The sequence below is a fragment of the Oncorhynchus clarkii genome, chromosome 15 (assembly GCF_045791955.1).
Source record: "Oncorhynchus clarkii lewisi isolate Uvic-CL-2024 chromosome 15, UVic_Ocla_1.0, whole genome shotgun sequence".
In the NCBI taxonomy this organism is placed as follows: Eukaryota; Metazoa; Chordata; class Actinopteri; order Salmoniformes; family Salmonidae; genus Oncorhynchus; species Oncorhynchus clarkii.
Window position 1 is genome coordinate 37,131,611 of NC_092161.1, and position 23,734 is coordinate 37,155,344.

The 23,734-nt window shown below is 42.5% G+C and overlaps 1 protein-coding gene across 3 annotated transcripts in view; it reads left to right on the forward strand.

The window, feature by feature from the left end:
- The window catches only part of LOC139367236 (enhancer of polycomb homolog 1-like), a 73,143-nt gene extending 59,458 nt beyond the window's left edge, over positions 1–13,685 (forward strand). For all 3 annotated transcript variants that reach the window (XM_071105465.1, XM_071105466.1, XM_071105464.1), the window contains exons 10-14: positions 3,489–3,913; positions 10,736–10,890; positions 11,121–11,256; positions 11,463–11,886; positions 12,124–13,685. In XM_071105465.1, the coding sequence (XP_070961566.1) occupies positions 3,489–3,913; positions 10,736–10,890; positions 11,121–11,256; positions 11,463–11,886; positions 12,124–12,196 (1,213 nt within the window). In that variant the 3' untranslated portion in view covers positions 12,197–13,685. The remainder of the gene's footprint in view (positions 1–3,488; positions 3,914–10,735; positions 10,891–11,120; positions 11,257–11,462; positions 11,887–12,123) is intronic.
- The last annotated feature ends 10,049 nt before the right edge of the window (positions 13,686–23,734 follow it).

The window sequence follows — 23,734 nt, forward strand, 5'->3', positions numbered from 1 at the left end:
TAGGAAGATGAGTCTATAACTGCATCCCAAATGTAACACTATTCCCTATACAGTGTACTACTTTTGACCAAATGGCACCCTATTTTCCACCAATGGGCCTTTCTCAAAAGTAATGCACTATGTAGGGAATAGGGTGCCGCATCAGTCTTATCAATAAAGTGATTTAGGGTATGTTAACAGTTAGCCGCCAACAGATATTTGTCCAGTCATGCATATGTTTATAGGTTGATTTGCGTTATTTCGTTTAATTAAATACTGTAGGTGTCAGAATTTAACATCTGGTCAGTCATAAAACCGGAACAGTGTCATGTTCCAAAAAATGTACAATGAGTTTATAGTTAGAAAGTGACTTGCGTTTAACGTCAACTAATGGCTTAGTGTCTAGTAGAGTGGTTCCCAAACTGAGGGGATCCACCACCATCAGTCTGCTGCTCTCTCCCTCCACTGAGACCAACCATCAGATGCAGGCACCATCAGCCCAGTAAAATTAAAGGCGCTTTTAAAAATATATATATATATATTACCTTGACTTAAAAACATAACCGGTAGTTCTCGGCTTTGTTGGACTCCGTGATCTTGACTCAAAAGGTTGGTGACCAGTGTTCTAGAGTTTTCTCTGTTAACACTGTCAACGCTTCCCTTTACTGTGGCAATTGTGATCGAATCCATGCAATATTAGCCACTTTCAATGCAACATACTGAAACAAAACAAACTATGCAAGAGATTTTGTCGGCAGAACGCATCGGAGTTGGATTCTACACAGACCTTTGCGGCATGAACAACCTGCAGTTGGCCTATATGCAAATATACCATTGCCATATGTAGATCTGTGCCATTTACTCTGAACTGGACTGTTTACGACATGAGTAGATGCTACTGTTTTGAGGTTAAAGCGAGTGCTACGTGTAGCCATTTGTGCACATTTTGTTCATATCCTTTGCTAGTTAGTGAGTTATTAGCCAGGTAATTTATAGTTGGCTATAGGGGAGTAAGTGATTTCCCAAGAAAGCACAAAATGTGTACCTTTCTAGACATCTTTGAAACGCAAGTCAGGTAAAGAGCTTTATTTATTTTTATATGGGTCAGTGTTGTATTTTGAGACGGGCTTGAATAAGCTAAGTAGCCAATAGGGAGAGAGTAGTATAATTTCTGATTCTCTGTAATAATAGTATGGGAATAATGTGCTTTATTTTAAGTGGTTTCTTGCATCAAACACAACCTATTCAGTTGTCCCCTTTTCTTAAGCACAAGTGGATAAACAGGTTTATGTCAAGCCCTGCATGTTTGTTTTGTTTTTTATTCAAAAGCCTGATGGAATGTAAGCCTACATTGAAAACCACACATTGGCTGCTACTGTAGGTTGAATGATAGAACAGCTATTTCCATGTTACTATGTTATGGGATTAATTGTCTCCAGAGTTTGATGGTAGGCCTACATTATGATGAAATAGCCACAGTAGCCTACATGGCCACTGTAAAAACTGTAACTTAAAGTGGGTATAGCCACAGTGATCATAGTAAATGTGCGTTGCAAGTTGCACAGAATTTTCACAAGCTCAAGTTTGTGCTCAGCAGACCTGAAATTTGCTCAGTGCCAGAAACAATTAGATGGATACATTGCTACTCCCCCAGACAAAAAAATACACTACATGACCAAAAGTATGTGGACACTTCCTCGCCGAACATCTCATTCCAAAATCATGGGCGTTAATATGGAATTGGTCCCCCTTTTGCTGCTGTAATAGCCTCCACTCTTCTGGGAAGGCTTTCCACTAGATGTTGGAACATGCAGGGACTTGCTTCCATTCAGCCATGAGCATTAGTGAGGTCGGACACTGATGTTTGGTGATCAGGCCTGACTCCCAGTCGGCATTCCAATTCATCCCAAAGGTGTTCGATGGGTTTGAGATCAGGGCTCTGTGCAGGCCAGTCAAGTTCTTCCATACTGATCTCGACAAACCATTTCTGCGTAGACCTCGCTTTGTGCACGATGACATTGTCATGCTGAAACAGGAAAGGGCCTTCCACAAACTGTTGCCACAAAGTTGGAAGCACAGAATCATCTAGAATGTCATTGTATGCTGTAGCATACTTTGAGCCGTGTAGCATACTTTTAGCCATGTAGAGTATATATATTTTTTTAAGAAACTCAGTCCGGCTTTCAACTTACTCTTGAAAGTTGTAATAGTAGGATGCACAAGGTGCAATTTTGAAATTGGGTAGACCATAATCAGTTTCCTCTTGCCATGTCAGTCAGTGCACACCTTAGCGAGCTATTTATAACTTGTCAGAAATGTCCAGATCAACTGGCCCATGTCAAATAACGTTTTTAGCTAGGTTTTTTAGCCCATAGATTTTTTTATGTTTGAGTCGCTTAAATATCACATGAATACACATTAGACATGACTCTCCACCAACAAGAGGGGTGATGTTCATTAACAGTACTTGTGCCTATAGAAATAGAAGTGGTGTCCGCGCAGGCGTGATATGTTCCCTGATGCTGGAGGGGGGCCTGGGGGAAAGTTTGAACACCTGGTCTCTACGAGCAAACCGTTGCCCCGACGACGCCACAGCACCAATTTGCCTTGCTGAAGCCCAACTGCGGTCCCCTCACCTGGCACACACCCCCTCAGCTTGTGCTTCTTTACCTGTGTGTGTGCCGTTGCTGTGACATCTGTTTCATAGACAGCTTTTTCCACTCTCGTTTGAAGCAGAATTGAGTGGGGAAACTCGCTACATGTTTTCAAAACCATAGAAATCCTTTGTCAAAACTCCCCAAAGGCAGCCTGAAAAGTAGCTGAATTTGACGCTAGCCTCCTCTACCAAGAATGTTGGAGGGGTCTGAAAACTCGCTAAATATTGCGACAATGTCGCTAAATTTGCAACACTGGCTGCTGCAGAGGGAGAGACAGAGGAGCAGCATGCAGCAGCGAACAATGGCTAAGCTAGCAACCGAAAAGCTTCTTAGCATTACTCTCCTGTTCTACTGGTTTTCATAAACTTCCTTTCATTGTCCTGAAGCCAAAGGCACAATTGTTATCATTTTAACAACCTATCCTAGTTCTTGCATGTTTAGATTTCCTATCTTTCTCTTGCATGTTCAGATTTCCCCACTAAGTTTCTAACGGAGATGTTTATCTCTGTCACATGAACCTGCTTGCACCAGGTGCGTCTTTTTTAGAACACTGTTTTCCCACACTGTCGGAAATGCAATGTATTACATTGTCTACTTCATAACAGTAGTTTAGTTGCATGTTCAATAATGAGAAGATAGACTTGCTATTGTCACATTTTTTAAGCTAGTTATGAAAAATGTTCATTTCTTGTACCCATGCGTAGTTTTTTGGGGTTGTCGCGTAATTTTACTGGAACTGGTTTAACCGTTTGTTAACCCGTCAATGGGGGTCGCTTAGTAGGCAGCAAAATTGACTGGAATTTGCGTCCCTACTGTGATTTGTAAAGAGTGTCTTTCTGATTTATCTTTCAGGCTGTTACTGGACAGAGCACACACAGACCTGGACAGCATTTTCCACAGCCTGGACTCGGACCCCGAAACCGAACCACTTCAAGACTCATCTTCCACAAGCTCTCCTCTCCGCAACGTAGAGCCAGCCAGTACCTCAGACGCCAATACCTCGGACCGAACCAATACTTCCAACAACAACCACCACCCCTCTTCCTCCATCCCTTCTTTGTCGTCATCTGTGGACCTCAGTGAGATTCTTTTGAACATTAAGTCGTGCCGCTGGAGGCACTTTAGGCCGCGGACACTATCCCATCACCCCCTGGGTGGAGGCGACATCTCACGCTATAGAAGATTTAACCGGACTACGTCCTCGGGACATAGCAAGCTCCTTGGGAGTGGAATTAACACCCGACCCTGCACTGGCCCTGGAGCTACCCCCGTCACTGGTGAGTTAGTCCACTGTCCAGTGCTGGAGCACTCATCCCTACCTAAGGAGGTTTATGCTAGTATTCAGGCATCAGATAGCCTGCTTGAGAGTACTGGGTACTTTGTTTCTGTCACTAACTACTTTGCTTTACGCAATGCAGGTATAGGCCTAGCGGTGCATGCTAATTTGCTTCTGATTCCTGAATGTAAATGGGATTGACCCCAGCCCTGTGATGGGGTGTGTTTCTGACATTCTGTTTTGACTTTTAAATATAACAAATAGTAGAGAGAACCTGATCCTAGATTAGCGCTCCTACTCTGAGATGCTTTTGACCCAGGGCCCATAGGACTGTGCACTATAAGGGGAAAGGGGTGCCGCATTCCACCCTCTTGCATTAGGGCACTATGTCGATGTTATGCAGGATACGCATTCTCTTTTTAGAAATTATCTTTAGAGATTGTAAAGAGTTTGTCAGGCAGGTAAAGGAGGTGGTTGTTTTGTTTTGACCTTGTTACGCGATCATAATCTCTTGAATAGTTTTTCTGTTCTGGAAGAGCTATGGGAAAATCTGAATTCAGCAGGCTTTGAGTGTGTGTGGGGAGGGGTGTAATTGGATTTTTTTTCCCATGACTTGAATTGTGAGCTGCCATATTTTCATTGACCGTGTGTGTACGTGTGCGCGCGCGCATGTCTGTTGCTGTGACCGTAGGGCTGTTGCGGTGACCTTATTACTGTCACAGCACCAGCGGTCATGAGTCATGACCGTACTCTCCTTTTGTGCACTCTGGTTGTGTTGGGAATACGCAAATCGCTAAAGACCATCAATTCGCTAATGGCCTGGTTCTCAGAGCTCTATTTATCCCGCTAACCACTGACATCAATGCACATGCAATCGAAAATCACATCTAACTTTAAAACGCACTGATTGATCAATTTGAAGAAAGAGAAGTTCAACAGGTTGTAACTGAGTGTATAACATGGTTTTGGGGGATGTTTCGAAGCCTAACACAACAAAATGGACATCACTTCATAAGTTGATTGATTTAATTCCAAACATCCATAGGCATGTTGGAGCATACGCATAGGCGTATGAGCCCAAGCCTGGGGGGGGAAACACTTTTTTAAACATTTTTTTTTATAATGATTGTGACATACAATATATTTGTATTTAGCTGCACCAGACAGGATACTCTTGCCAGCATACTTGGCGTGCAACATCTATGCTGTGGCGTGTATGGGCTTCAGGCTTTTTGATGTATTTCAGAACTACAGTTTCCTCTGCTTGGCGCAACAGTGAAGTGGGCAGGGCAGTACAGATTTCTTCTGTTACATCTGCAAGCAGTCTCTGAACATCAGACAGGATGGCATTGTCTCCCTCAATCCGTGCAATGATTACTGCTATGGGTTTCAGGAGTTTCTGGCTGCTTACCACTCTCCCAAAATACATCATCCAGGAGGATCCTCTTGATGGGGCTGTCCATATAGGCAGATTGTGATATGGCCATTTCTGAGAAACTCAGGTGTTGCTGGGCAGCTTCAATGTGGTGCTCTTATTCTTCTCACTTTGCTTGGTGAGGTAGATTGCTGCTTTAACTTGATGACCCTTCACATACCTATCCATTTCCTTGGCTCTCTTGTAGTGTATCCATGGTTTTCAGTGCCATGATGTCCTTGAGGAGCAGATTCAATGCATGAGCAGCATAGCCAATGGGTGTGATGTGAGGGTAGGACTCCATCCACTTTAGACCAAGCAACCTTCATGTTCACAGCAGTGCAAGTGCCTTCTGTGGTCCAAGGGCATTGACTGCCTTCAGCTTATCTGCAATGTAGAGACCGTCCATGTCTGTCCCTTGTGTCTATGCTCTTGTAGAATACTGGTTGACGGGTGGAGATGATGTAGTTAATTATTCCTTGCCCGCAAACATTCAACTCCCCATCAGAGATGATTGCAATACAGTCTGCATTCTCTATGATTTGCTTGACATTCACTTGAACTCTGTTGAACTCTGCATCCAGCAAATGAGTCGATAGAGTATGTCTGGTTGAAGATGTGTATGTTGGACGATGAACATTGTGATATCTCTTCCAATACACATTGCCTGTGAGCATCAAAGGTGAACCTGTTGCATACACAGCTCGAGCAAGACATCCATCAGCATTTCTCTGACTACGTTCCTCTATTGAGTCAAAAAATCTTCTGATTCCAGGAGGACCATGAGCTGTTGCTATCGATAAGGTGTCTGATTCATAATTTTTACCTTGATTAGGAGGAGGGACTTATGTCGTGGCATTTTCCTGTGAAGATTAGGGGGGGAATTGTTTAAAAAAACACCTACAATTCCATGTACAGATAAATAGTTAAGCAGTTAGATTAAACAACTTCTTTGTAAGATAAATGTTTTAAAATTAAACGTATGGAAACGGGTGAATTAACACTCAGTTCGCAGGCTGAAGCAAGCTAAAAACCCACATGGTAGCAAAAACTAACTAGCAGAAATTGTTAACAAGTTAGAATTATTTAACCTGTCAAGGACTGGGGTTTCGTTAGCGGAATGAATGAAATTGCAGGGCGCCAAATACAAATCAACAGAAATCTCATAAATCAAATTTCTCAAACATACAAGTATTAGGCATCATTTTAAAGAAAAAAATCTCGGTAATCCAGCCACGGTGTCTGATTTCAAAAATGCTTTACAGCGAAAGCTCCACAAACGATTTATATTAGGTCACCACCAAGTCAAGTCACCTCCATGCTATATATATATATATATATATACATATATACATACATACATACATACATACATACATACATACATACATACATACATACATACATACATACATACATACATACACACACACACACACACACACACACACAAACCACACATTTCATTGCATTTTTTTTATTTTTATATATAATATATATATATATTTTTATATATAATAAAACGGCATTAGCACTTACCCGTCCAGAAGTACGTCCTGTCCTTGCAGAAACGGCTCCTCAGTTCGTTTGAATCATAACACTCCAAGATTCCTCAAACAAAAAAATCTGTCTCACTTTCACTTTTTCACTTTAGACTTTGACTTCGCTTTACCTGATTTATTCGTCATCTTCAATGAAATCGTTGAAACTACAACTTTCCGAAATACAGCTGCGCGTAAAAAGCCTTACAGCAACTCCTCTGATCGTCAAGGCGAGAATGGAGTTCCCTGCGCGTGTGATTACAACCAAGGAATTGTGGTCCAACCCAAAACCATTACATACTGGCGTTTACCTCAGCCAATGAGCTATCTACCCAGCTAGATTTCAAGAAGATCAGTGGTCATTGGGCAGAAATATAGTCAATCAATGAAGCTTCGCTAAAATTATTGGTGCGTAAGGTAGTCAGTCTTTGCTCGTTGTCTTCAAATCAGTTCACTTCGGTCAATACTCCCAGCAAAAAAACCAATGACGTTTGGCTGTGTTGCAAACATCCAGAGGAATGCACTGAAACCAACCATGACTAGATAAACTATTGTTTACGGTGGGTAATCACGCCGAATGCTCCGTAAAAAATTGATAGAGATGGAATTCACAGCACAAACGGTTTACAAAAATTTTCGATTTTAGGCTATAAAAATTTATTTTATCAAAGAAAACGGCACTTCATTTGATCACTGGGACCCTCAGGAAGAGAAATAAGAGCAAGATATCAGAATGTAAGTCATAATTTTACCTTCAGATGTGAATGTGTAAAAACTGTCATGGCGGAAAATGTTTCTGTTGTTGAATGCTCTTCTCAAACAAAAGCATGGTAATTGTTCTATGTAATAGCTATTTCAAATTGGAAAACGTAGTTTGATTACCAAGATTCTAATCTTTTGAAGGGTGTAAGACACTTGCATTTTCAAGAATGTTTAATGTTACGAAGTTGTATTTTTAGTTGTCACTCTGAAATTTCCCCTGATGTTGGTCCCTGTACGGGGATCGCAGCCATAACAGGTTATTAATGCAACCGCCGTGTCAGATTTTTTTTTAACTTTACGGAAAAAGCATAATCTGAGTACGGCGCTCAGAGCCCAATCCAGCCAAATAAATATCCGCCATGTTGGAGTCAACAGAAGTAAGAAATAACATTGTAAATATTCACTTACCTTTGATCTTCATCAGAATGCACTCCCAGGAATCCCAGTTCCACAATAAATGTTTGTTTTGTTCGATAAAGTCCATTTATGTCCAAATACCTCTTTGTTCGCGTTTCGTCCAGTAATCCAAATGCACAAGGCGCGAGCACTAAGTCCAGACGACAAAGTCAAAAGAAACATGTCTACCGATGTATAGAATAAATCTTTAGGGTGTTTTTAATCATAAATCTTCAATAATATTCCAACCGGACAATTCCTTTGTCTTTAGAAATTAAAAGGAACGGACGTTAAAAAGCGTGACTAACCTCAAAGCATTCTGCCAGACCCCTGATTCAAACAGCTCTTATTCGCTCCCCCTTCACAGTAGAAGCATCAAACAAGGTTCTGAAGACTGTTGACATCTAGTGGAAGCATTAGGAAGTGCAATCGGACCAAATGTACACTGTGTATTGGATAGGCAATCACTTGAAAAACCGCAAACCACAGATTTTCCACTTCCTGGTTGGATTTTTCTCAGGTTTTCGCCTGCCATATGAGTTCTGTTATACTCACAGACATCATTCAAACAGTTTAGAAACTTCAGTGTTTTTTTTTTATCCAAATCTACTAATAATATGCATATCCTAGCTTCTGGGCCTGAGTAGCAGGCAGTTTACTTTGTGCACACTTTTCAACCGGACGTGAAAATAGCGCCTCCAAGTCATCAAAAGTTCATATGAAGTGGAAAATGCCAATGGAAAACACTGCTAGAAGTTAGGCCAGGTAGCCCAGGCCTATGTATAAATGTGCCCAACTGGGGTTGTCTGATTGTAGTTTTAACTCCCCATCACTAATGAGCTGTGGCGCTTCTCAGTAATTCAGATCTGCAAAGGGGAGGAGGAGGGTCGCTAAGTTTGTCATTTTTTCTGGTTATCTTGATCTCTGGCTCCCTCAACTCATTTGTCTTAATTATTTCATCAGAAATAATTGTTTTTTTACCCTAGCACTACACAGCTCATTCAAATAATCAACTAATCACCAAGCTTTGGGGAAACGCTGACAGATGGTGTCTATATATGAAAAATGCATGCTTAAAAATATCTACCAATCATTTGGTTGAAAGGACAGACTACTCTTGGTCAACAGATGTGTTTTAAAGTTGGGGACAGCCCTAATTCATACAATGAATGCTTCCTTATTAGAATACATACATCCTGAGAATACATTAATTCCTGTTCTCCTGGCTCAGGTGTTGTATAAATGTTGTTGTGTAAATAGATTCAGAAGAAGTGCTGGGGTGTCAGGGTCATTGGCCATACAGTAGAGGGGGAGTCTGCTGCATACTGCAGTGTCTCAAGCTAGAATATTGGCTTGATTGGAGTTTAACCGTGATAGTCATGTTAGTGTCTAAAGGTCAGAATATACCTCACAGGAATGTACGTTTTAGAATGCTGTTTGATGTCAGAACGCTCAAATGTGTGTTTTCTTTTCATACCCCCTTGTGTTGTGCTAGGCCAGGCATTAAACTGCATTACAATTTTGGGGAGGCATTTTTTGCCATGTGAGCGTTGCTGTGTTTATGTTCACCTTGTCGGCTTTTGATGTCACTAGGTGGATTTGTGTTCGACTAGGGTATGTTCTGGCAATTCAGTGGCTTTGACACCTGTTTTGCTTAGATCAAAGGATAACCATAGGAGGTAGTTCATAGCTAACCTGGGTTTTCTCCTGATAAAGCAATCTTCAGGCTCAATTGTTCTGAAGGATGTATTTGTATGGACTCCGTCAAGTCAAAGCTTTGACATAGTGACCTGATTAGAGGTTACATGCCCCATCTCAAACCCCACCTGGAATCTGGAAAGATTTACTCCCAAAGCAGAGCGGCTGGTTAAGTGTAGGATGTCTATTGAGAATATATTTTAGATAGAGTTTCTGTATCCCAATTTTCCCAGGCTAAAAATAGATATTTCTGAGCATTTTCTTTCCGTAGCCGAGTGCTCACTCCGCTGCCTATGTACCAGCTGTGTGGAGTGCTCCGCTGCCACTCCCCCCTCTGATTGCCTTCGTTCATGGGTTAGCCTACCAACTTCATGTTTTACACAAAACTGTTAGAACTATTGCATTCCGTGCCTCAGTAAGTATAAGCACCATTTCATGTTTGTTCTTCAGGAGGGGAGTAGGCTAAATGCAGCTATTTACATGTTTTACACAAAATACATTATTGACATGTTTGTATAAACAGGCAGTCGGGCGATTTCATGTTCTTCTTAGCTGATGAGTTACATGCAGCTATTTACTCTGGCCAGAATATTAGCATATATTGCGACGCAAAACAAACTCATTGTCACACACTTTTTACCGGTCCGTATACACGCTCAGCTGCCTAGAACGTTCGGCTGCCCAGAGGTGGAAATCAGCAAGACACACACAGACCTGCTCTCACTTGGAGCCAAAGCCAGACCACTGGTACTTCACACCAGCTTGGTGAAGATATTGAATGTTGATCTAGATGACAAGCTACAAGGTCAGTCAGCCTTGAAGGAGGCGATAAGCCTAAACGTTTTGTATATGTGGGAGTGGCATATAGCCTACTGTGTGCACTGTGCAGGTATTTCTTTGCTTTATCTATGACTGGTGGAGAGATATAGGATCTGCATATTACCTCAACTCTTCATTCTCCTGTGTGTATAACCCTTGTGTCTTATAACACTGTTATCCTGTATCTGTGTAGCGTTCACAGCAGAGCAGTACCAGCAGCACCAGGAGCAGCTGGCCCTGATGCAGAAACAGCAGCTGGAGCAGATTCAACATCAGCAACAGACACAGCCCAACTCAGACCCATCCTCTACTACTACAACATCCACAGCAACACCACCCAACACACAGGTCAGACACCACTCCTTTACACACACCACACACAAAGCTCCAAAATAGCCCTGTCGATGTGTATTTCACCCAGCGTTTCCCCTACCATTGTAAAGGCATGGCAGGCCCCCCTCTAGCCCCTTCATAAAATATATTAGGGGAAACACTGATATCATTCCTTTTGAGCATTTTATTTCTTCAATGGTGTGTAGAATGTCTGACTTGGTCTCTTTGTCCTCCCTTCCCTCCAGTGTATAATCTCTAAGACATTAGACTCGGCCAGCGCCCAGTTTGCTGCCTCTGCCCTGGTGACCACGGACCAGCTGATGGCCTTCAAGGAGGAGGGGGTTCTGGGAAGTGGAGTCAACGGGGTCCTCCCAGGCTCAGGTGAGCAGCACCGCTGATCTGTCGTTCACTTCATAGCAAATGAAATAAATGAGACTGGGGAGTTAAATGTTAGTAATTTTAGCAGACACTCTTATCCAGAGTGACTTAGTCGGCCACTTATCAGTCATTGCAAGTCAAGTGTTCAATTTAGGAAGTGTTCAATGTATCTCTTGTAAATGTATTTTATCTTTCCCAATCTCTCTCAGGAGTGTACAAGAGCTTACACCTGGCCAGCACCACCCACCACCCTAACAGCAACCAGACTCTCACCCCTCCTCCATCAACCCCCACCTCCCTCCAGCCCTCGTCCAACCGCTCCTCTACCTCTCCGTCCCCCGTCACGGCCTCTTCTCTCACATTCCCTCCCAATGCCCATCACACCCACCTGGGTAATAATGCTGCAAACACCTCCCCCACCACCACTCAGGTCCTGATTGCGAATAACATCCGTCTGAGCGTTCCCCCCTCATCCTCCTCCCCTGCCCTCCCCATCCTGGGCGGCACCACCACACGCCACATACCCAGGGCCCTGGGAGCCGTGCCCTCCTCTGCCTTAAAGATGGCTGCCAACACCAACTGTCAGATGCCCAACAATGTCACCGGGGCTTCTACCATGGACATAGGATCCAGGTGAGATGAGTTGACATTCTCTGACTGATGTACTATGTATGTCTCGCAAAGGGTACCCTATTCTCTGTAGTGCACTGCATTTCACCACAGCCCTTTGGGAAATGGTCAAAAGTAGTGTACTTTTTATATTGAATCTGGTGCCATGTCTTGATTGCCTAATGTCATGCCTAAGCTATGTGTCTAGTGGGAGCTGTGTATTATAACAAAAGTTTGACACTGTTTGTATTCCTCCTCCAGAGATAATCACAATCAAGACAAGCCAGCTCTAAACAGTATAACTGACAACACAGTGGCCATGGAGGTGACGTAGCAGAGTGGTGGTGGTGCAGCTAGCTGCCACGACAGGCAGCCCCAACACTACCCAGCCCTCTGCTGCACAACCAGTTCTTTGCTTAGAGTCTGCTGCTACCCTCTGAGTTCACTCTTTAGGTGCTGTGCACCGTAGCATTGGGAATGCAAATAAGGCAGCAGGTGGGACTCCACACACAAAACGGACTACATACGTAGTACGGACAGACACGTTTCCACGGCAACTGTGGGAATGTATTGTTGCAATTCTCATCTCATGCTTTTTTAATATTTGTTTTGTTTTTGTATTCGTTAATGAGTAAAAATTGACATCTTGTAAAATATGAATATGGCAAAATAGTATCTGTACTATAACTACATATTTGTAATACCCCCTTGTATATACGTTACTTGAATACAGAAACTTATTCATTTGTGATGTTTTGCACTTGGGAATGAAAAGAAAAAAGCGATAAACTATAGATGAAAGTTTCAAATTAAGACGTTTCATCACTTGCATGTTGCAGAGCCTGCTGTTATCTATTTATTGTGCTGTGTTTACAGTTTTTTTCTTTTGTTTATTTGTACACTGTACCTTCATTGGTTCCTGTGCTGTAGTAAATGTTAGGTAGCTACGGAGTCCTGGGTATTTTGTATATTGTGAACACAAAGCAGGTTTTCCCCCTTTTGGGTCCCTGTACTTCTTTGGATCATATGGAATTCAATAGTGACATAAAGAGACTCTTTGGCGATGAGGTGAGCCAGAGGAGAAGGTCGGCTTTGGTTCACTTTACTTTGTGTGGTTATATCTCTTCCCGGTATCTTCCATTTACATTGTTATCCCGATACAAGTAACAAAACTAGGGATGAAGTCTCTTCCTGCTGCTTCTGATTCAAAGCACTATTTTTTTTCCTTTTTCTAATGATTTGATTGATATTTAATGCTGCTTTTGTATAATTTGTCCCTAGTTTTCATGCAATGGTATCTCTCCCCCCTCTCACAATTCATTTCTTTTGTAAACAGAATTGTTATTTTTGTATTTTTCTTGTGGTAAAAAATGATTAAGCTTCTTCGTATTGAAAGACTTCATTATTTTGTTAATTGTTCATGCATAGGTTATAAGGGCGGTGAATGACAGTTAAAATTGCTGTACGTGTATCATCATTCCAATTTCTGACAAGAAAAATCTTGAAGAGGGTTAGCTAATTGAGAAAGGGTGTGTTTCTCTTTTCTCCCCAGAAGGATGCAAGGCCAAAAACCACAAGTATCGGGTGCCTTCCCTTGGGGAACTATGTGTTCTCTTCTGTGAAGAGTAAGGCACAAAGACAGTGCTGCCAGTAGTACTTGTCTGTGTCGTCACAATCTGAATACCCAGTCCAATGGCAGGATTTATCCTTGGAAGTTTTCTTGTCCCACCTGGAGGCTGAAAAAAATATATATTTTTGTGTGAAAAAAAGTGACCGAACTCTCACGATAAAATCAGACAATAAAGCCCAGGGCATTATGCGGATTATGTGGCTCGCTGTCTTTTGTTGGTTGAATGTCATGGTCGTGTGTGGGTGTGTAAGCTAAAAATCTACATCAATAAAAAAAGTGTCATTTTGAAACTACTCATGTGATACAGTGTTGTGTGTGTGTATATTGGTATTGGAGTAATGGTATTGTTTGGAGGTGCCATGCGGTTTGGAGGTGCTCTCAGGTGTATGAAATCGAACACACCCATGCCATCTCCATAGACAAACATTGGCAGTAGATTGGCCTTACTGAAGTGACACCGTCATAGGATGCCACTTTTCCGACAAGTCAGTTTGTCAAATTTCTGCCCTGCTAGAGCTGCCCCTGTCGACTGTATGTGCTGTTATTGTGAAGTAGAAACGTCTAGGAGCAACAACGGCTCAGCCACAAAATTGTTGGCCACACAAGCTCACAGAATGGGACCGCCGAGTGCTCTAGCGCGTAAAAATCATCTGTCCTCTGCAATACTCACAACCAAGTTCCGAACTCCCCTGGAAGCAACTTCATCACAATAACTGTCATGAGCTGGGTTTCCATGGCCGAGCAGCCTAAGAACACGATGCACGATGCTAAGCATCGGCTGGAGTGGTGTAAAGTTCGCCGCCATTGGACTCTGGAGCAGTGGAAAAGCGTTTTCTGGAGTGATGAATCAGCTTCACCAAAGGATGAATCTGGGTTTGGCGAATGCCAGGAGAACACTACCTGCCCGAAAGCGTAGTGCCAACTAAAGTTTGGTGGATGAGGAATAATTGTCTGGGGCTGTTCATGGTTTGGGCTAGAGCATACAATGACATTCTAGACAATTCTGTGCTTCCAACTTTGTGGCAACCGTTTGGGGAAAACCCTTTCCTGTTTTAGCATGACAATGCCCCTGTGCACACATACATAAATGGGTTCTATCGATCTGTGTGGAAGAACTTGACTGGCCTGCTCAGAGCCCTGACCCCAACCCCATCGAAACCTTTGGGTTGCTTTGTTTGTAAATTATTATTATAATAATAATAATTATAATTATTGCATTTTCGAGTGTGCCCATCTGTAAAAAAAAAAAAAAAAAAAGACAGATTAATAAAAATTAGAAATTATTTTTTTAGTTTTACCCCCTTTTCTCCCCAATTTTGTGGTATCCAATTGTTAGTAGTTACTATCTTGTCTCATCACTACAACTCCCGTACAGGCTCGGGAGAGACGCAGGTCGAAAGCCATATGTCCACCGAAACACTACCCAACCAAGCCACACTGCTTCTTAACACAGTGCGGCTCATGTGCATCCAACCTGGAAGCCAGCCGCACCAATGTGTCGGAGGAAACACCGTGCACTTGGTGACCTGGTTAGCACGCACTGTGCCCGGCCCGCCACAGGAGTCGCTAGTGCACTTTGAGACAAGGATATCCCTACCGGCCTAACCCAGACGACGCTCGGCCAATTGTGCGTCGCCCCATGGACATCCCGGTCACAGCTGGCTGCGACAGAGCCTGGGCGCAAACCCAGAGTCTCTGGTGGCACAGCCGTAGACCACTGCGCCACCCGGGAGGCCAAGATTTATACTTTTACTTTTGATACTTTTTTAGCAATTATATACATTTTTGATACTTTAGAACTTTTACTTAAGTAGTATTTTACTGGGTGACTTTCACTTCATTTTCTATAAATGCATCTTTACTTTTAGTATTTGCTTTTTAAGGAGAAAACCCTCCACCGCTGGCGCCTCAATTATGTCTTCACTTCTAAGTCTTTGTTAACATGTCATTTGTGACTATTTTTCCCAATTGAGTCTTGTACCATTTATAAATGGGCTTTTTTTGTACATTTTATAAAATGACGGACTCAGAGCTTCAAATGGTATATCATACACTGAAGTTGGGGGAAACTTGTGAAAGTTCTGTTTATTTGAATAGGACAACTTGTTATTCCACACTTGCTCTCTAGCTCTTTTTGTAGTACACCCATTAAGCATTGTTCGCACCCTCTTAAGCCTTACCCCCACCCATCTCTAAGTATTCACATGAGGCCATGAGCTAAACTGAATGGTTAAGGTAGTATGGTGTAAGTAGAAGTCTTCAAGGTTTAAGGTTGGCTAGCTGGCCTTTAACTAGCAATACAAATGGATTTCTGACTAAATGAGATACGATTTATAACATTAGCTGGATTGGATACCAAGCAATTTAACATTAGCTAGCTAGTTAAGTGGCTAACTAGCTAACAGTAGGCATTAACTAGCAATGCAAACAACTTTCTAACAAAATGAGATATGAATAATATATGTACATGAAGCTAACGTTAGACTTACCCGTCCGTATACATGAATAAATGCTTCACGGCAGACTGGGACTCCTTTGATTAAGTAAAATGTCCTCTGCAGTTTGCGTTTTGTCTGCTCAGCATTTTTCGGAAGTTGTGTCATGTCGCTCCAGTTCATACTGACAATTAGTTGCTCTCAAGGCCTGTTCAAAAGTAGTGCACTATGTAGGGAATAGGGTGCCATTTGGGACGTGCACTAAGAACATTGTAATGAGAAAGCTTGACTGGTGGTTAAAGAGAGACTGAATTACCTTGGCTGGGCTGAGGGGGTCCGCTCCGCTTGTGTGGAATCAATGATGAACTTACTGCGTAGTGTCCCAAATGGTAACTTGTAACCCCCTATATAGTGCACTGTTTTGGGTGCGATTTGGCATACCTCCAACACAATGCAGGGCGCTCGGCTGCTCTACGCTCATGTGTGAAGAAAAAAAAACAGCACACACACAAACATTTAGCTCTTAGAACAACTTACACTAGAGTGCTTACATTGTCATACTGGTCCCCCATGGGAATGGAACCCCTCAACTCTGATGTTGCAAGCCCCATGCACTACCAACTGAGCCACACGTGACCTACCCTACCAGCAACACACACACACACTGCTCCCATGGAAGATTCACCATGACAATGCTGTGCTGTCAACATACATCCATGTTGCACATCGACGCAAACAGCTTAAATATAAAACTCTCCTTGGCATGGGTTTAGCATTCAGGGTATAGGAAAAAATATAAAGCGCTGCCCAAAATAACCCTAATGGCAACACAAGATCCAGCTGTTTACCACCACTGGATCAGATGTCTTCATCAGGGAGGGGGTTGGAAGGGCTGATGGCCAAGCAGGTTTAACCCCTCTCTCTTTTTCTCCCCCTCTTTTCCTCTTTCTCTCTACCCCCTCGCTGTCCCACTCTCGGCCCCCTCTCTCTCTCTGCCCCCCCTCACCCTGGCCAATAGGTGGAGAGTAGTCTGAAAAGGAGTCAGGACGTTATTGATTGGTGCTCTCTATGATATGACTTCCCTGTCAATGCAATGGAAACATCTGTGGTCCCTCTTTAACTCAGAAATAATTTTACATCTGGAGAGAGATAGCCTTTCCTGTATAACATGATCGTGTTACTCAAGGATTAATTATGATTCCTGTCTCAGTAGGGTAGATGCTGAGAGAGATGGAGGAACATAAAACCCTCTTGGACCCTGGTCAAAAGTAATGCACTATAAAAGGAATAGGGTGCCATTTGGGATAAAATCCTATTTCATTCTAGTGAGGTGATGTAGTCAGACTCCGGTCTGATTTCAAGCTGGTTCTGTCTTCACCTTGACATGCATTATACATTGTTTGAAGCTGTCAACATGATGCCGTGGTAAACAGAATCTGCGTTCCAACGGTATGAGCGGTGAGTAGTTTTGGGCCCTGAATGATTCTGTGGTTATGTCACAAATGGCACTCTTTTCCCTTTGTAGTGCACTACTTTTAACTGGGGTCCATAGGGCTCTGGTCAAAAGGAGTGCACTCTATAGGGAAACGGGTGCCACTTGTTACGTAGCTACAGAATAATTCAGAGCCAGAACTACTCTCCCCTGTTGTCACCATGGACACAGTTGTGGTGTGAGATCAATCTGTATTAAAATGTTCCTTATCACTGGATGTCTACTCTGCAACACCCACTCACCTTTGCTAGGCTGAAACAAACTTGATTCTCCTCCATGTGAGGAGTTTGGGGCCATCCAGGCTAGATGTAGCAGCCAGCCGGTGCTATTGTGCTTGTGCCATCCTTGAGAGAAAATTGCACTCAATATAGAGAGAGGCCATTCTCTTTGCTTGGTACCATGAGTATTACTCTGCTCAAGAGGAGAAAACACTTATGTCAGCCTTTTACAGAGTTATCAGTAACATTGGGTTTTTAACAGGAACACTGGGTTTTTATTGGCCGGTCAAAGAGTGTTCACTGTTGGATATTTTTCTAGTACTGTTTATTCCAGCAAGAGAGCTCAATCAGTAATTGATGTCTATGTTTGTGTTTCCGTATGTGTATAGATGTTTTATCTGCAAGCTGAAAATGTTTTCGAATCTAAACTGGGTATTTCTGCACACGTGTGTTTGTGAGCCACTGAGTTTTCTCAGTGTCATGTGAACCTGATGAAGATGGGCTGCAGTGACACAGGCAATTAGTCAGTCTGGGCTGCCCTGGGGACACAAACCATAGGACAGAATGCTCAAATCAAAGTTTATTTGTCACGTGCACCGAATACAACAGGTGTAGTAGACCTTACAGTGAAATGCTTACTTACAGGCTCTAACCAACAGTATAAAAAAGGTATTAGGTGAACAATAGATAAGTAAAGAAATAAAAACAACAGTAAAAAGACAGTGAAAAATAACAGTAACGAGGCTATAAAAGTAGTGAGGCTACATGCAGACACCGGTTAGCCGGGCTGATTGAGGTGGTATGTACATGTAGATATGGTTAAAGTGACTATGCATATATGATCAACAGAGAGTAGCAGTAGCGTAAAAGAGGGGTTGGTGGGTGGCGGGACACAATGCAGATAGCCCGGTTAGCCAATGTGCGGGAGCACTGGTTGGTCAGGACAATTGAGGTAGTATGTACATGAATGTATGGTTAAAGTGACTATGCATATTTGATCAACAGAGAGTAGCAGCAGTGTAAAAGAGGGGTTGGGGGGGGGGACACAATGTAAATAGTCTGGGTAGCCATTTGATTACCTGTTCAGGAGTCTGATGGCTTGGGGGTAAAAACTGTTGAGAAGCCTTTTTGTCCTAGACTTGGCACTCCGGTACCGCTTGCCATGCGGTAGTAGAGTGAACAGTCTATGACTAGGGTGTCTGGGGTCTTTGACAATTTTTAAGGCCTTCCTCTGACACCGGTTGGTGTAGAGGTCCTGGATGAGGTAAGGTGTGTGTGATGTGTGTGTGTGCGCGAGTGCGCGTTTGTGAGAGACAGAGAGAGGGGGACAGAGATATAGATAGAGGTAAGTTAGGTGGTATGTAGGGGCCTCGGAAGAACAATCAGAGGCACATGTATAATAGGCAATAATAAATTGTTCCTCCATCTTGATACTTTCTGGATGATTAGATTAGCAATTTTCCAATCATTTTGTACTAGTGAGGAAGATTGCACATGCTTGATTATTCTTGCAAGCAATAGTTAGGGATAGCAATTTAATTCCTGTGTCATTCAGTTTCAACTCTATGTGAGTGCAGTTGCCACAGCAACGTGTTACCCTCATCTTCAAGATCCATACTTTTCTGATTCAGTTTTCTTAGAAATGAGTAAGGAGGTTTTGATACAGTACTATGTATAGAGCAGCAGAGAGTTATATGAGTGGGACTGGTACTGAATGTACAGATAGAGTTTATGGTACAATAAGTAGCTTTGTAATCAGTGTGTGTGTGTCAGTCATTTAGGCAGTCAGACAGCTCTCCCGTGAAGCAGAGAGGGGTGATGCTGTCCTGTCACTTCAGAAGAGGTACTTACTGACTGGGAGAGAGGCGGATGGTCGGTTAGTTGTGTGATTGAATAACAGCCTCCAGTATTGTACTGTACAGCCTCTCACAACACATCCCCCTCAGGCCAACTCCCCTGTTGCATCTCAAATGGCACCCATATTCTCTATATAGTGCACTACATTTGACAAGAGCCTATGTCAAAAGTAAGTGCACTCTAAAGGGAATAGGGAGCTAATTGGGAGGCACACCCATTTCATCATTTTATCTATCACGCCGCTTATCACTTGGCACAAAAGCCCTAGAATTATTATAACATTTTATGTGCACTACTCCATCAATAATGCCTTTAATGGAAAAGGGCTGTTCAGAATGACTAGCAGTGAATAGCATGCTAATTCAGACTTAGACATGGCCTGTGTTCCAAATGTCACCCTATTCCCTATATAGTGCTCTACTTTTGACCAGGACCCATAGGGCCTATGTAGGGAATAGGGTGCCATTTGGGGGGGGGGGCTTTCACATTCACACTGGGCTTCTGCAGTGTGTGTTCGGCCTGCTTTAAATGAGCTGCTTTATTGATAAACCATTACATTTACGAAAGTCAAAGGGACGGAAAACCATCCTGGTCCTGATTGCTTCGTCTGGGAGAATGCATGAATGTATGAGCTGTGTGTTGGGTGAGAGGAATCACAATAAGGTGACGATGGAGGACTGAAACTCTCGTCCCTGAAATGTCAAATTAGATGCCTTTTCAAAAAGATGTTAGGATTTATTATATTTATTTAATACTTTTCTGTTGTAGCCAAACAAAGTTTTAAGTAAAATGTTACCAATTTCCCTTCTGGGATTAATAAAGTATATTTATTGTCATGTTATTTTCCTTTGGCAGAGGATCGTTTAAAAACTAGTTCAGAGGAGAACTCTAGATCGGAAATCCAATAGACACTGGGACACTCTACAAAGTAAAACATGTGTCCCAAATGGCAGAATAGAGTGACATTTGGGACGCACACAAACAATAGTGAAACAGAGCGATATTCAGTGTGGATATCAGTGCCAGGTTACATGGATGTATGGATGCTTTTCCCATTGTCCCAAAATTGATGTTTTGTGCCAACAGACAGACAGGCAATGGCAAACACTCCTCCTTCCTCTGTAGTGACAGACAGGTATTTGAGTACATCTTCTGTGGATAGACTAGTGGATGAGTGATGTGACCTTTCCATCTATCCCAGGGGACAGGAAGAGGATTGTCTTTCCCTGACAAAAGTTTGAAAAACAGCAGCCGGCAGGCTTCTGTTGCTAAGCAGCAAGGCTTCAGAGTGTCAGTGTGTCAACAATAAAAGACAAATTAAAAATACATTGCATTTGAGTCCGTCGGAGAATGGACGCTTAGGATTGTATACAGCGACACCTGTTCCACCAATTATGAAGACATGGTCTGCATCCCAAATAGCCCCTTATTCCCAATGTAGTGCACTACTTTTGACCAGGGCCCATGCACTACTTTTGGCCAGATCCATATGGGCCCTGGTCAAAAGTAGTGCACTACATTGGGAATAAGGTGCTATTTGGGACGTATGATTGTTTTACCAACAGTATGAACATAGCTCAACACATTATGTAATGAGAGCAGCCAATTGTCACATTATCTGTGTCAATAGACAGCTCAGCCTTGTGTCTATCTATGATTGATCCATCCAAAAGTCAAAGGCAATGTGAGGGTGGGGATCAAAGATTACGGTGGCATCCCAAATGGCACCCTTTTCCTTATATCATGCACTATATAGGGAATGGGGTGCCATTTAGGACGCAACCTAGGCCTACTTCACATTGACACACTGAAATGATAACATTACGCCTTAAATTAGAAATGTGTTCATGTTATTATTGGTGGATTGTACTCTGCCTCTGTGCTGTGGTGACCTCAGCAGAGCAGCATGAATGAATAAATTCAGCATTATCGCCATGTGCTAGCGAGAGAGGGGGGGGAGAGGGAGGGAGAGAGAGAGAGAGAGGGGGGAGAGAGAGAGAGAAAGAGAGAGAGAGGGTGGGAATGAAGAGATGGAGGGATAGAGGCAGAGAGTTGACAGACAGGGAGGCAGGGATTCACACCCACCTGTTTCCTGGTGATGGTGGGAGTGAGAGATGGAGAGAGGGATGAGAGTAGAGAGACTGAGAGGACCCACAACAGAGTCACTGTTCCTCAGCACCTGCCTCTCCTCCCTAGCTACATCCCTCCCTTCCCTCTACCACCCACCAAAGAGGGCCCCTCTCAGAACAGGCTTCAGTGGCTTTAAGGGGGATGGTATGTCCTCTCTCCCGCGCTCTCTCTCTCTCTCTCTGCTGCATTTGAAGCTCTGATCCAGACAAACAAAGAGGGCTTTTTACGGTTCAGTTTAAAGCCAAAAACATCTCTATATATGCCAGGTAGGCTACTTCCTCCCAACAGTGGTTTTTGAAGTTGTTTGTCTCCCTGTTCATAAAATGCTACCTGCATGTGGCCATTATCTAGCATCTCAGCTAGATACCAGCTCCACTAGTCTACTAGAGATGGCATCTACTTTTTTACTAGAGATGGCATCTACTTTTTCTGAGACTGACAGTAAAATGTAATTTCTGGTAAATCCACCTTCCTTCCTCATCAATTGGATAACATTTTAAAAGCTGGAACATTTTGAAAAGCAATTTTCTACAAGGACATACATTCTTCCCGTCAATGGTCAATCGATGGTACTTCATCTTGAAATACAGAATGCAGTTTGAACATAATAATTACCGTGATTGCAATGGTTTATCTGCTGTCTTTGCTGGTATTTTCTATTTATTTGCCTACGTAGACAAATATTGTATAAGTGCTTTGCATCACCTTTTGTCCTCCTGTTCAAGAGTCCTTACATACTGTAACAAGAATATACAGTGTCTTCAGAAAGTATTCATACCCCTTGACTTATTCCACATTTTGTTGTTTTTTGACTGAATTCAAAATGTATTAAATAGCTTTTTTTTCTCACCCATCTACATGCAATACCCCCATAATGACAAATTGAAAACATGTTTTTAGAATTTGTTTGCATTTTGTTTTTCATGAAATAGAGAAATATCTCAATACATGTTAGAATCACATTTGGCAGTGATTACAGCTGTGAGTCTTTCTGGGTAAGTCTCTGAGAGCTTTGCACACCTGGATTGTACAATATTTGCACATTATTCTTTTTAAAAAATTATTCAAGCTCTGTCAAATTAGTTGTTGATCATTGCTACACAGCCATTTTCTAGTCTTGCTGTAGATTTACAAGCCAATTTAACTCAAAACTGTAACTAGGCCACTAAAGAACATTCAATGTCATCTTGGTAAGCAACTCCAGTGTATATTTGGTCCTGTGTTTTAAGTAATTGTCCTACTGAAAGGTGAATTTGTCTCCCAGTGTCTGTTGGAAGGAGGTCTGAACCAGGTTTTCTCTTAGATTTTGCCTGTGCTTAGCTCTATTCCCCCCCCCCCCCCCCAAAAAAAAATCCCTAGTCCTTACCGATGACAAGCATACTTATAACATGATGCAGCCACCCAAGGTCATCATTAAGGTGGGGAAAACATGAATGATTCATGGAGCCCTAGCCTGGTAGGGCCCCCTAAATGTTTAGAGAATTATTTGTTTATAATTTTAAAGGTGTTTTAAAAATCTGTGATGAAAATTAAAACGTATAACCATAATCAGATCAGGCTTCTCTATCCAATCACCCCAACGTGTGTCTACTACATGAAGTTGAAACAGTGGATCTTGGAGGTGAGGCAGTTGTTTTGTAGCAGCAGCATAACTAGACCATTTTTAACTTGTAAAGTTAGGCACATGATGACTTGGACACACTTAAATACGTATCCTATTTGATATGTATACTATTAAAACTTTTTTTCTTTCAGTAGTAGATTTTTAGTATGGTAACCTTTGTAGGAGAGAACATTAACCCAAACATGCCCTTTGTTTACCCACTTCCTAGTGCCTAGAGTGACCCAGGTAGGCAGAACCTCAGCAAAAAGCTGTCAGACAGACTCTGATGCAGAGGAGAGCAGGGAGGAGGAAGAGGAATTAAAGAATAGCAGTAGTGCCAGTGAAGGAGTGACAGAAGAGATTGAACAAGCAAGTAATAAGGGAAATGAAGAGTATGGGCAGATTCAAAGTGAGGAAGATGAGGTTTTAGATGATCCAGCACTGTGGCCAGAGAAAGTACAAGACCATGAAAGAGAAGCTATTGTTTGCAGACTAGCCAACAGGTGT